Raw genomic sequence first — 13,724 nt, forward strand, 5'->3', positions numbered from 1 at the left:
GCTGTGTTTTCGTGGACTACCACGGGGGAGGCGGCCGACACTGCGCCCTGCGCCGCCGCCCCTGCAGTCCCCAGCGCGTCCCCGAGCCGCCGGCAGTGGGGGCCGCGGGGTACTCGCCTAGCTCCGGCGGGGACCTCGGGCGGCGGGGGGCAGCCATGCCGGCGCCGGCGCTCGGACCCGCCGGCCGTTGCTTCCGGAACCCCCGCCACCGACGGCACGGGCAGAGCGCGGGGCGTGGCCACGCCTACTGACGCGGCCATTGGCCAGCGACACTGTCAGTCAGTGGCGGGCGGTCCCGGGCGGTGGCGGGCGGGTATAAAGAAGGCGGCGGCGGCGGCGGCGAACGGCTGCGCGGGTGCGAGTGGCGGGTGGCCGCGGGGGAAGGGCAGCTGCGGAGCCGGTGCCCTGGGCGGGTTGGGTGGCGCGGCTGGGGCGGGAAGAAGGTCCCGGCGTGGAGGTGCCGTGGGCCGCCTGGGCTCGCAGCCCCCGGTGCCACCCTTCGCTCTGCTGCGTCCCGCGGGGGCCGGCCGGTGGCAGCATGGTGGATGTGTTCAGCGGGCGGCTCCTGGTCAGCAAGGACGGCCGCAGCGTGGACCCCGAGGAGGCTCTGCAGAACAAAGTCGTGGGCTTGTACTTCTCCGCCGGCTGGTGCTCGCCGTGCCGCGACTTCACCCCCGTCCTCTGCGACTTCTACACGGAGCTGCTGGAGGAGAGCCAGCCCCCCGCCCCCTTCGAGGTCGTCTTCATCTCCTCCGACCACAGCGCCGAGGAGATGGCGGGCTACATGCACGCCATGCACGGGGACTGGCTGGCCCTGCCCTTCCACGACCCCTACAAGCAGTGAGTACCGGCGGCGGCGACCCCCGGCCCCTCCCGGGCCTTCCCGCGAAGGGCGCCCGGGCCGGGGGCTGCGCCCGCCTGGCAGGCCGCGACAGGCGGGGTGCGTCTGCCCCGCCGTCAGCGCCTCTGCTGGCACCCCTCCTCCGAAGTGCGGGAGAGGGCAGGAGCGCGGTGCGGTAACAGCGGTACGATGTCACAACGGAGTCTCTGATGCAGAAGCTCCCCGGGACCTCCACCCGCCCTCCCGATCCACTCCTCCCCTTCCCGCTGAACGCTCTGAAATCGCGGCTGCGGCGTCTTCCGTTCGGTGAAGCGCACGGTTCAGCGTCCCGGCAGTGTAGTCCTGCCTTCGTCCTGCCCGCTGGGCAGCGGCCGCTGCTAGCTGGCGCTCCCTGCACTCCCACGGAGGTGTACCACAAACTAACGTTGAACGAACAGCTTACTTTCTTCAGAGAAGTAACTTGGCTTAAGCCTGTTACATCTGTAAAGAACGCGATGAGGGAAGACTAGTTTTGCATACTTCATTTAGGATTGAAAAGATCTCTGAGGCAGGGTTAATAAAGACCCCAAGTATTACAAGTTGACCTGAATAGTGAGTCAAAAACAGGCTAACGGCAAATGAGGATCAAGTGATTGTTTTTCAGCACAGCAGTAGTTGTTATTAAGGTTTTTCTGGGTTGTCTAGCTTATTAATGCTCTAGAAAAAAGGCAAATGAAGAAGCAGTAGAACTCATAGCTGAACAGCTTAGAGGAGAGCAGAGCAAACTGCATTTCAGACAGATACAGGTAAGCTAGGTGGGAAAGAAATGTAATAACAGTTGGAGTTTAGCTGTGGCAAGTGCACATGGTAACTAGCATGTGAAATTCCTGTGCTGAGAGGCTTCTAAAGGGGCATTTGTGTAGGCAGCTTGCTCAGCAGAACAACAAAAGGAAAGGACGCAACCATGTGTAAGTAACAGGGTGAAGGATAATACCAAGAACTGTTTTGATGACCTGACTCAAGGATGCAGACTTGTTTGGATGACTGTCAGAAATATGATTTAGCTCCTATCAAGAGGTATAGAATGGGATTTCAGGGGCACGATGTTTAGGGCCACTGAAATGCCTATAACTGGAGACTTAAAATACATGTGAATACTGGTAAAGGCATTTTTTTTCCCTTTAAATAATGTGTAAGTAGATTGTGGAAAATATTATTACAGATGTCATCAAAGTCAATGAGTTAGTGACTTTTAAACATAGACTGTGTAACTAGACTCACAACAAGATTTGTTCTTGTAACAAAGAACTCTATCCTAGTGCTTCTAGTAGCTTCTAGCATTCATTTAACTCAAGATCCATCCCTGTGTGCTACCTGGCATAGAGCTCTGTAACACCCTAGCTACTCACTCAACGCGGAGCAGGTTTACTAACCTTGTTTTGTCAGTGCACTTTGACAACCTCAAGAGCAAACAGCCTGAAGCCAGGAACTATTTCATCCTTCCTTGGCTCATTCCTGGATGTCAGCAGCCAATTAATGTTAGGCCTTTTTAATGACAGTTTCCATTGATTTAAAAGTAGATTCAAATAGCAATGCTGTTTTTTGTAGTTCTCCAAAGACTCCCTAGGCAGTGATTGTATTTGTTAACTACTAATCCTAATAGAATTCAGGCAAATTTCCTGATGGAAATGTGGCACTTGAAGTTACTGCATCCAGCAAGCTGTTCAGCATAGACTATGCAAATGCGCTTACACCTTCAGGATTAGGGGTCTATTTCTGACTCTGCTCTTGCCTGTGTGGAATGGAGGTACAGAGATAGTTTAATTGGCTTTTCTGTGGCAGTCCATAATGCCCTTCAGAATCCTGTAGAGAAAAATGGCTTGTCCTGTCAGGGATAGCTGCAAGATCATAGCGTTTGAAGTGGCTTACTGAAGAACAAAGTGCAGAGGCATGTGAAAAGGCAATGTTTTTGAAGCTGTGTTTCTTGCATATAACAAAGGGCTGCATGGAGGTGTTCAAAGTGCTTAGGTTGAATTAGCTGGTAGTTTGGCTTCAGGGATACTGGTGAATCATTGTAGACTTAGAGCAGACGGATGCGTGTTCACTAAACCAAACTATAATTCTGGCTAAATACTAGTTCTAAGTAAGAATGTAATTTTTAAATCGACTAACATAAATTAACATAAATCGACTAACATAAATTATCGACTAGCATAAATGTTCATAATTTCTGAACATTATTCATTAATATTTTTTAAGTTCTATTGTAAATAATTCAAATTGGTTGCTCTTTTGTGGACTATATAAATAAGGCATTTCAGTATCTTCAGCGAAGTTAAAATATTCTAGTTGGTGACTTCAGAGTTTAAGATACATAAGTTCAGCATAGAGGGAAGTCTCTTCTAGGCACAGTAGAGCCAATTTTAAATTTGCCATCTAAAACACATTTCACAACCGGAAGCATGGAATTTCTTGGGGATGAATTTTGTCTTGTTAAGAAATAGCCTGCATTCATGCTTGTAATGTATTAAGTGTAACACCTTGCACATACCTGCAGAGAAGCAAAATGCTGAATTCAGAGCAGGATCTCAAGACTCTTCCAATGCTGTCAGTCCTGACTGTTTCCCGGAGGTGGGACTGCACCTTTACTACTTTATGTAGTCTGTGGCATGACTAACAGGAAATACTGCTCCTGATGCCTTGACTGTTTGCAGCTTTAATGTTGATTTTTGCTGCCCGAGGCACAGGCTTTTGATCCTTGCAGGGGTATGTGAAGACAATCTAGTAGGAACTGAGCACTAGGAGGAGAAAGGGAATAGTAGAGGAAGAGCAGGAGTAGGACAGAACATGTCAACGCCAAATCCTAGTAAATGGGGACTGATGTTTTAATTATGATACACAAAGGCATACTGCTATGTTTATACCGAACCCTTGTGTGAAAGGCTGTTCTCTGTCTGGGTACCCAGCACATGCTAGTAGTTTTTGCAGGCTGCCAGACAGACAGGTATTTACTGAGTCCATGTCCTGTACCCCTCAGTGAAAACTGGAATCCCAAAGAATTCCTGAAAAAGGAAAATAAAAAGGGTATGCTTACATTTTCTACTGGGAAGCTTTAGGTATGAGGGTAGATTGGCACCTACAGGAATGGGGGGGGAAGGCGGAAGGGGAGGCTAAAAAAGGAAGGCAGAAGGAGAAAAGTGAAAGTATCTGAGCAGTTAAAAGCCACTGCCTGTTCTTAGTCTTTTTAGATTGCTGTTCCAAAATCTCAACAGATACTTTAATATTGGATCCCATCCATGTGATGTGCTTGTTTGTGACTAACACTTAACAATGCAGAAAATTCACAGCTAAAAGAAAATAGACATACAGCTGTGTATTACAGGGTATACTGCTAGAAGCAGATTAGCAAGGTGCCCATCACTTTCAAGTGAAAGCATTTCCAAGTAAAAGCTGTTAAAATTCAAATATCGTCAGATATCACATTACACAAGTATATAAAATGTACCATTTATGTTCCCAATATGACACGCACTTTGCTCTGTGTCATCAAAAACCAACTTGTGTATAGACCTTAAATCCTTACATAAAAATACTCACTTATGTTGTGAGTTAGCCCTGGTAGGCACCCAGATGCTGGGTTACTCCTTGCCCCAGTGAGAAGGGGGAGAGAATCTGAGGGGTGAAAGTGAGAAAACTTGTGGGCTGAGATAAAAGACAGTTTAACAGATAAAGCAGAGGTGAACACACAAGCAAAGCAAGGTGAGGAATTCATTCACTACTTCCCGTCGGCAGGCAGATGTTTAGTAACTTCCAGGATAGCAGCTTCATCATGTGTAATGGTTGCTTGGGAAGACAAGTGCCCTAACTCTGAATGTCAGTCCCTTCCTCCTCCTTTTTTCAGCTTTATATGCTAAGCATGACATTATATGGTCTGGAATATCGCTTTGGTCAGTTGGGGTCAGCTGTCCCAGCTGTGTCCTCTCTCAACTTGTTGTGCACCCCCAGCCTACTCGCTGGCAAGGCAGTGTGAGAATCAGAAAAGGCCCTGGTGCTGTGTAAGTGCTGTTCAGCAATAGCTAAAACATTGATGTGTTATCAATACTGTTTTAGTAACAAATCTAAAACACAGCACAATGCAAGCTGCTATGAAGAAAATTAACTCCATCCCAGCCAATGCCAGTACTACCTAGTAATATAAAATCTGTGCTCTCAAACTTTCATCCAGCCTTCTCGTAAGAATCAAGAGACCGAACAATTGCAATGACTTCCAGTTTGCCTCAATTTAATCTTTTTGGTATTTCATATGTGAATGAATGTTGCCTTCTCATGTTCTAACCTGCATGGCCAAGGTTTGATATCTCAAAGGATTTGGGTAAAAGATTCCCTGTGTTTGTACAACGGTTACTTGTTCAGTCTTCCATAGCTGTCTTTTATTATAGCTTCCTCTTCTGCTTTGTCTGCTTGTGTCTTAGATTTTTCTAGTCAGTAAGATACTGTATGTACCTTTACACTTACCTGGGAATAGCTAAGCAACTGATTTTTTAAAAATGTCATTAGTTACATTGCTGTATTTTACTGTAAGAGAATTGAGTTTGCATTTGTAGTGCATATGATGCTTCTATTTACAGTTAATGATTTCATAAATTGTCATTGGAGTTAGTCCCATGGCGCATATGTAGTTTGTGTGGGTGAGTCTCAGGGTTTGAGATCCCTATAGGAGAGAAAGATCTTAACAGGTTTTAAAAAATAATTTTTGTAAGCACCTGTACACATGTACACCGTGATTAAGAAGTGTTGTCTGTAGAACTGTTTGAGCCTTCTTCAGGTCCATTCATTTTACAAGTTGCACACAATGTAAGCAAAATCTGTGCATGCTTCAGTCTGGTTTGATGCAAGCAACCTTCAGCCCAGAAGCTGGGTAAACAAGATTCTGTGCTGGAGTGGATAAGCTATATATGCATTCCCTTAGGAAAGCAAAGTGTTAGTTTCCAGTCTCCATAGCAAATTACCTTCAGTTTCCTACTCTTCTGTTTCCAATGGCTACAATTGAGTTAGGCATCTCGAGCTATTTTTATTGTCCGCTGAACCAGTAAAATGCATCTTCCACCCATCTTGTTTGCCATACAAGTGGTATGAGGTGATAGTCTGTTACGTACTTTCTACATGAACTTGCTTTAGAATGTTTTTTCTCCCATTTTAGCAGACTTCAGAAAGGTCTATGGAGATTCTTGATTGCTTGCTTTTATTTCAGAATTCACTGAGAAAGCAAACCTGTTGCTAGACCATATCATTGCTCCTTCTGTAATATTTCCTGCATTATTGCTTGGCCAGTGTAATGGTAGAGCAGAATCCTTCACCTGTTGATTTTTCTTCTCTTAAGGAAAAATACAGAAGGAAAGATGTGTTTCAGGAATGCCTCGTCTGGGCCAGTATTTCACTTCAGTCTTATTTTCTGTATTTTTAAGACTCCTCCTCTTTTTTAGGAAATCACAGAGTATATATTAATGTCTTCTATTTTTTAACAATGTCTACAAATCTTTTTTTCTACTCAATCAAAATTCTTCGGCATTTGTACCTCTCACAGCTAGGATGTTCTTGCTTGTAGTGATGGTGCTCAGGCACTACATTTCCATTTAGTGTTTAAGTTTTGTTTTGAGTGTTGTTATTTTTAGCTCATATATTACAGTTCACTTAACCTGTTTCTTACACACCTTCTGGAACATGTGACCTCTTCCTTAAAAGTCATTACATTTTTCTGGGATTTCTTTTAGACTGCACAACTTGCATCTTAGGTATAGGTTTTATGTTCCTCACTTTTCCAGTTAGATACCAGCATGTCTGTCACCATAGCTTGCATTCCTACCGCTAAAATTGTGGAATATCACTTGTGAGGATGATGTGCTAGAAGGTATTTTCTTTAAATTCTGCCTTCCAAAATGAACATTATGAATTCAGTAGCATCCATATAGTTTCAGTCATGGCTTTCTAATGTGAACATCTAGGACAATGAATAGGTGTGCTGAGGATGACCTATGAATAGTGTAACGTGGTAGGAGATGTGTAATATTTTTCCTACCTTTTAGCTTAGTTTGGAAAGGGTGGGGAAACACCCTGATGTGGTTCTGACTTGATGACCATCAGTCTAAACCCATTTCTCTGTCTGCTTATTTGTATTCAACAAATGGTTTCCTATCTTCTTTGGACATTTGGTGTTAATGAAAGTAGTGTTTTTGCTATTGCCATGTATTTGGAAATAATTTGGTTTTGCAGTGTCCTGATAAACACAGCAGGAAACTTCAGACATTATCTGCTTTTCTTTCTGAGTTGGAGCTGGGGCAGTGAACTGCTTCTGGAGGGCCTGGAAACACTTGAGGCTCCTCCTGTTGAGCAGCACTCTCAACTAACTCTGATTTTTATGTGATGTCCATTGAGAGGTTTAATGAGTTCAGAGGTAATTGACTTTTAATTACATCTGTTGTGAATTAATAAAATTCATGCCAAAAAGTTGTTGTCAGTGCTAGTGATTAAGTCTTAGTCTCAAAATTGTTTTTTCTGGCTTACTTGTGTTCTGGATTTTACTTTTTCATTTGCATTGAAACATCACCCTTCCAAATGAGGTGATTTTCTTGTATAGAAGATGCTATCTTTCTAGAAAGATAGATCCATGTGCCTTGCTCTTTTCCTCTTCTTTATTTTGTCCTGTAACAATTTGTAACAAACAAATTGTGTCATAGCTGTTAAACTGTTTTCCTTGGAAATGGTTTTCATTTTGCCATTTCTGTTGCCTGTGTCATGCTCAACTGATGTGGCTTACTATGTGGTATTCTTTGATTCTTCTCTTTTGGCATATTCCTTTTATTTGCATCTTACTCATCTATATAAACAGTGAACTCTATTTTACTGCTTCGTGTGGCTGATAGTCTGCTATTCGTGCACTTTCATCTCTGTGGTATGTAATTAGTAGTCATGCCTTGTTATTTATTGTGTGCCAGTGTCAGCAAGTATTTTTGTTTCTCCTTGGATGTGTTCTGTCCTCTAGGTTTTTCCCTCCCAAATGTTATTTTTATTTCCAGTATTAATAATCCATTTATTAATTTTTCCATGTATCTTGAGTTTGATCCCATTAAATTTCCATCCTTCAGAAGTCTTTAATTTTTCCTAGGTTACCTACTCATCAATTGTTTGAATAGATCCTGATTTCATTCATGGAACATCACTGTTTATATGGCTTTTTAATTTTTTAACTGTATTTTAACTATGTTTTGTTATAAAACAACAGGCTATTTAAGACCAAGTTATTTGTAATCTATCTGGATTTTTCCATCTGACGTAGAGGAGTGGCCACTATTGTCTGTGTGATGGACAGAGGAGGAGTTGAAATTTTATTCTTGGACAACTTAGATGGGTGGTCCTTATTCCAAATCTTTCTATTGCTTACATTTCTGTATGTAGAAGGCCTGTTTCACTGAGGGATTTTAAGGCATTTCTGCAGTCTCTTCGGCTTACACTAAAGGATTATGCATCATGCTTTAATGGAGATTATAGGAAGTAGCTCTATGGGATTCACACACTTGACCATCTTTGTATGGGAATAAATGTCTAATGCTAATTTAAGTGAGATCTTCCTCCTATCCAGTAAAAAGGGACCAGAAGACGCCTGTTTCTGGCTAGTAAAAGTGGAAGGGTGTGTCACACTTTCCTTTCATGGACCTCCTTATAGTCTCAGAGTCAGTCTCTGCTCCTGTGGAACCTACAGGCAGCGGTGAAGAGCAGTTACAGGATGGGTGCTGCAACTCTCTCAACTCCCTGAGCTAAGTTTCACCATGTAAACTCCCAGCTGCAGCCTTGTTCATCTCCCTATGCTGTCCAGTGCTCTGCCTCAAACTCTGAGGAAGCCCAGGCACTCATCACTTCTGCTCTCCCATGCATCCTGACCAGAGTACCATTCATGAGAGACTACGAGTTCTCTTAAAATGCTCCCTAATGGTATGTTTTATTTTTAATTTTTTCCCCTCAGTGATCTGAAGAAGAAATACAACATAACAGCAATTCCTAAACTGGTGATTGTGAAACAAACTGGAGAAGTCATTACTGACAAGGGAAGAAAACAGATAAGAGACAAAGGGCTATCCTGTTTTCGGAACTGGCTTGAGGGTGCAGATATCTTTCAGAATTTTTCTAGCTAAAAAGTTGGCAGATGAAAGCAAGACAAGGCATCATGGAAAACTTGGTAGAACTCTGAAAAGATTGTTGCCTTCTTCAGAACAAGAAGGGTAAGGCTTATTTATCTTTGCTTGTAAACAAATTTTGTTTTCAACCTGAAGATTAGCTATTCCAGTGAGTCATAAAATGTGATTATTGTTTTATTTGTATTGTTCTGTCTACTATATTCGGTATGAACCAAAGCATTCCTGATAATACTGAAGAACTTCAGGAGGATAGGCCGTTTCAGACAGTAATAACGGAGCACTGTGAAACCTATGCAAACACTTACTTTGCAAAATCTGTACAGTAAAAGTTATATATGCACAAACCTATTTTTCTTGATGACAGTTTTTTCTGGTGATTAGCACATATTTTACTAAGAAAAGGAATTTTTTTGCTTTAATAAATAACTGTTTATGAAGCATATGTGTCTAATGTGTCTTCCTTATCTACCTTAACAAGCTAATAAGAAAATGCCATGATTTTTAAATAGGACACATTTGTTTGTCAGTACTGAAGAAATACTTTTCTTTGTTTTTATTTTACTTTGTGTGGGACTTAAGTTCTGCTGAGTTTTCCTTACAGTGCCAAGTTTAAAAATCCAGAGGTAAGCTATGTCATGTCCCAAGTTAATGTCAGGTCAAGTCTAAGAAAAAAGCATTTTCCATCTCCTTTTGCCAAAGTGTGTAGAAGCAAACATCAAAAATGATACCAGCTCTCTACGTTGAGTGCTCATGTTGCATCTGAAATACAGCCTGGTTTGCCTGTATCTTCCACCAGTTGTTGCATTCAGATAGCCAGTCTTCATGATTGGGGTCCCAGGCCAAACAACCATGCAATTGGTGAGCTAAAGAAACACTTCGTATGCAAGCCAAGAGTTTGTTGACTAGAATTTAAAGGCTTTAACTCAATTATTATTAGTCCAGTTACTAGCACTTAACATTACTAACACTTCAAATCCAGATTACTCAATTATTACAAGTCATTCCCAATAAAGATGCAGTTAACTTTTCAGTTCTCTTGCCATGTTCAGCTTTCCTCTTGGTTCTAATTTTAATGGTGTTTTCCTGAAGATGATGACTTGCCTCCAACTGGACTGCATGCTGCTGATCACAACCCTCTGGGCCTGGCTGTTCAGCCAGGTGCGAGTGGCATTTGCTCTTTTCAAGCATCAGGAACCTCTCACAATGGACATGACCTGACATCAGCTAGCTCCCTCAGCACTCATGGGTGCAAGTTGGTTAAGGACTTCCTACTCTGGTGGTCCTCTTCTGAGTGTAAGTCTGTCTTGCTCCAGACTTTCCCTGTAGTCTCTGGGGTTGCAGATACCAGAAGGTTGATCTTATATGTGCTACAGGAGCACTTGTGTTGGTCTGCCTGCTAATCATGGCCCATAGGCTCCATGCACTCTAGCTGCTCTGCTCTGTCACGTGACGTGCGATACCCCTTCTTTGCCTTCACAGCCCGTGCTTGCTAAAGAGCCTGTATCCATCCATTGCGGCACTCCAGTTGTGTGAGCTATCCCACCATATCTTTGTCATCCCAAGGAGGTCACAGCCCTGTAATTGCACACAGACTTCTGCCTCCCCCTGTCTGTCCTGTGCTGTGTGCACTAGTGTAGAGGCATTTCAGCGAGGCACCCAAGCGTGCTGCTTCCCCAGAACAGCAGAACATGGCTGTTCTGCTGGCACTTCTTTGCATGCCTGTGCTCAAACGGATTCTACTTCAGCCTTGTTTTGTTGATTGCTATGTCCCTTCTGAAGCCATTGGCTTACTGATCCCATTTACAACTTTCTCACTTGTTTGTTGAGGAACCTTTGCCTGACCATGAGAAAACTCAGCAAGGAATACCTGAAATTGGTGTGTGTGGATAATTTTATCATTTAACACAGCTGTGTCATTTTCTTGTAATGGAGGAAAAAATAACTTTTCCCTGAAGAGTGTGTGTATAGGAGGGAATATATGTAAAGGAAGTTATGTGTTCCTCACAATATATCAAAAAGCAAGTACTCTAGAGAAACTGAATTTAAAATGAAAAATATTAGATCTAGGAAGTGTTCAGCAGAGTTGTGAGTCAGAGCATCTTACAGCTGTTCTTAAAATGACATCTGGGGCTACTGCAGACAATTTATAATTTTTGCCATCTAACCATATAAATAATGGTCAGGTTCTTTTCTAATGAATACTAAGCTCCATAGTGAATTTTCAGTGCAAGTGATGTGTAGGCACTGCCTGCTGTGCTGGGACCAGCTAATGGCAAATGTATTTCAAACATAAGATGAGAAAAGAATAATAAAAGTGCTTCCAAAAGTTTTTACAAATAATGTTGCCTGAATGTGGAATGAATTATATAGCAAAAGCATTCACTGTGACCTGCTACCAGATATCGGGCATCACTTGGGCCAAGGTAGCTTGGTTCATTGTTTGTATGTATGTTATATGGAAGAACTCAGTATTTTAAGACTGAGGTGGAGTTAGGTCCTTTGATTAATTGACGCACTGATTCAGTAACACAGATTCAAATTAAAATTCAGCTAGGAAATTCATCATGATGATGCAAAGATATATACTATACAAAATACCTAGTTTGACTTCAACCAAGGGCTGTTGTTTTTGCACATCAGTGTTTGGAAGCTCAGAAAATTTTTCCTTGTCAGTGCTAAAATAATGTATGTTTGACATAGACAAAGTACAGGGTAGTGGAAAATATTTGCTTATTACCAGCACCTTGTGAAATTAGAGGAGCAGATCTCAGTGGGACGACCATAAGGCTTGTTATTACTTTGAATGTTTGTCCAGTGGGAATTAAACTTACCAGCGTACTAATATTTGAATTTACAGAGTTGTCCCTTTAACTTTCTTAAATATCTTCAATTCACTAGCAACTTTCTACCCTCCATCTTTAGTCACAGTTACCTTGAATATTAGTGAATACTAGTACTTTTTCAGAATGAGGAGGAAAAATGCCGTTTTTTATGTAACAAGAGAGGGTAGCATAGTGATATTGATAGATGTTGCACACTCATAAAGGAATCAACTAAAAACCAACTAAGGTTAAGAGGAAGAATGTCCTTCTTTATTCCATTGGACAAGATATTTCCCATTATTAGTAAATGATTTATGAAGCAATGTATGTTAAGATTGCTTAAGAACCTACAGTGTTGATTTTTTGTAGAATTTATGGAGAATTATTTTGCTAGGAAAAATGGCAGGGATTATAAGTTGATACTTTGTGAATTGATCCATACCATGACTTTCGAGGAGGATGACTAGCTGCAGATGAATGCTGGAGGCTTTCCTGTGACCACTGAACATAGCCTTTGGGAAGAGGCAGAGCATGGTGGCAGATTCAGACATGAAATAAACATTATCATAGCAAATGCAACCAACATCTTTCTCTTTGTTAATGTTTTTTTTCTGTAATTAATTCACCATCACGTACAGCCCTGCTACCCACTAGGCATTCTTTCTTCCTACTGAAGAGCTGCTGTTGTCAAACTTTAATAGTTCTATTCCCATCCAATATTGTCAAATAAATAAAATGCTTATATTAGTAGAATTTTTAAAGGCAAGATTACTTACCAGTGCTATGTGCCTAAGATGCAAAAATTTCAAGGATAATTCTTTTCATTGTTGGTCTTTAAAATACAAACCCTCAAGCACCTTCTCTCTGTTGGCATTGTAGACATGGATTCATTTTTAATTCTTCTGCATTTTTGATTCTTTCTGAGTTAGGGTCACAACAAGTCTTTCAGCCTTAATCACCAAAGCTATCTCCCTACTGAATAATCTTTACTGCAGGAGTATTTTTCTGTTGCAGATGCCAAGCTCTTGCTTTTCTCTGAGGTACAATTGATGTATAAGTGTCTTCTAATTTGCAAATTCATCTGTGCTGTACCAAAATAATTCATATTTCTGTCTTGTTTTTCTTTTGCAGCGTCATTATTGTAAATAGTATTGGTTAAAATATCAAAATCAACATCTGACAGTATTAAAAAATAGATACAAAATTATGTTGTCTGTGGACAGTTGCCTATGCAGTTATAGAGACCCTCAAAACAGAAAATGAAATAGTTAAAATTAAGGGATTTGGGGCCAGTTTAAGTTTGCCTTCATCTTGCTGCAGAGGCCACTGGAATTTAAGCATGTGCTTATGTGATTTGCAGAAAAGGGCTCTAAACCATCACTAACTTTAACAAATTGTCATTGGCTGTCTACTGTCGCTTGAATGTTGTTTGGCAGCACTTCTCTTGCCCTACTACTGCTGCTAATTGGCTTGTGGAATAACACAAACCAGGCAGAACTGCTGAGTTGGTCTAACATCTATATTGACTTAGAACTAGTATCGCATGTGCATACCTGAAGATTATATTTCAGTCCTTTCCTCATGATCACCAAATAAAAGTTAAGCTTGCCCATGACTATAGTTCACTTAAGTTCCAACGTGTGCTCGTTATCAGTCTGTGGATGAAACAGTAGTAGTGAACCAAGCAGAAAATGCCAAGGTCACCTTTTCTGTGCATTACAGAGTAAAAAGCAGTTCATTGATCTAGTTACAGAATTTCAGGTCATTCTCAATTGTACTAAAGTCAGATATCACTTAGCTGGTAATGCAATAGTAATAGTCTGTCATTGGATCTAGCCACTAAAAGCTTGAGTAGCCTGAATGCACTTAAAAAAAAAAAAAGACAAAGAAAAC

General features: G+C 41.7%; 1 protein-coding gene across 1 annotated transcript; it reads left to right on the top strand.

The window, feature by feature from the left end:
• Nucleotides 1-406: 406 nt before the first annotated feature.
• On the top strand, nt 407-9,405 carry NXNL2 (nucleoredoxin like 2). The gene is made up of 2 exons (XM_072860372.1): nt 407-840; nt 8,838-9,405. Exons 1-2 carry the CDS (start codon nt 539-541, stop codon nt 9,004-9,006), a joined length of 471 nt encoding a protein of 156 aa, XP_072716473.1. The 5' UTR covers nt 407-538; the 3' UTR covers nt 9,007-9,405.
• The last annotated feature ends 4,319 nt before the right edge of the window (nt 9,406-13,724 follow it).

This window comes from Ciconia boyciana, chromosome 4 (assembly GCF_034638445.1).
Source record: "Ciconia boyciana chromosome 4, ASM3463844v1, whole genome shotgun sequence".
Classification (NCBI taxonomy): domain Eukaryota; kingdom Metazoa; phylum Chordata; class Aves; order Ciconiiformes; family Ciconiidae; genus Ciconia; species Ciconia boyciana.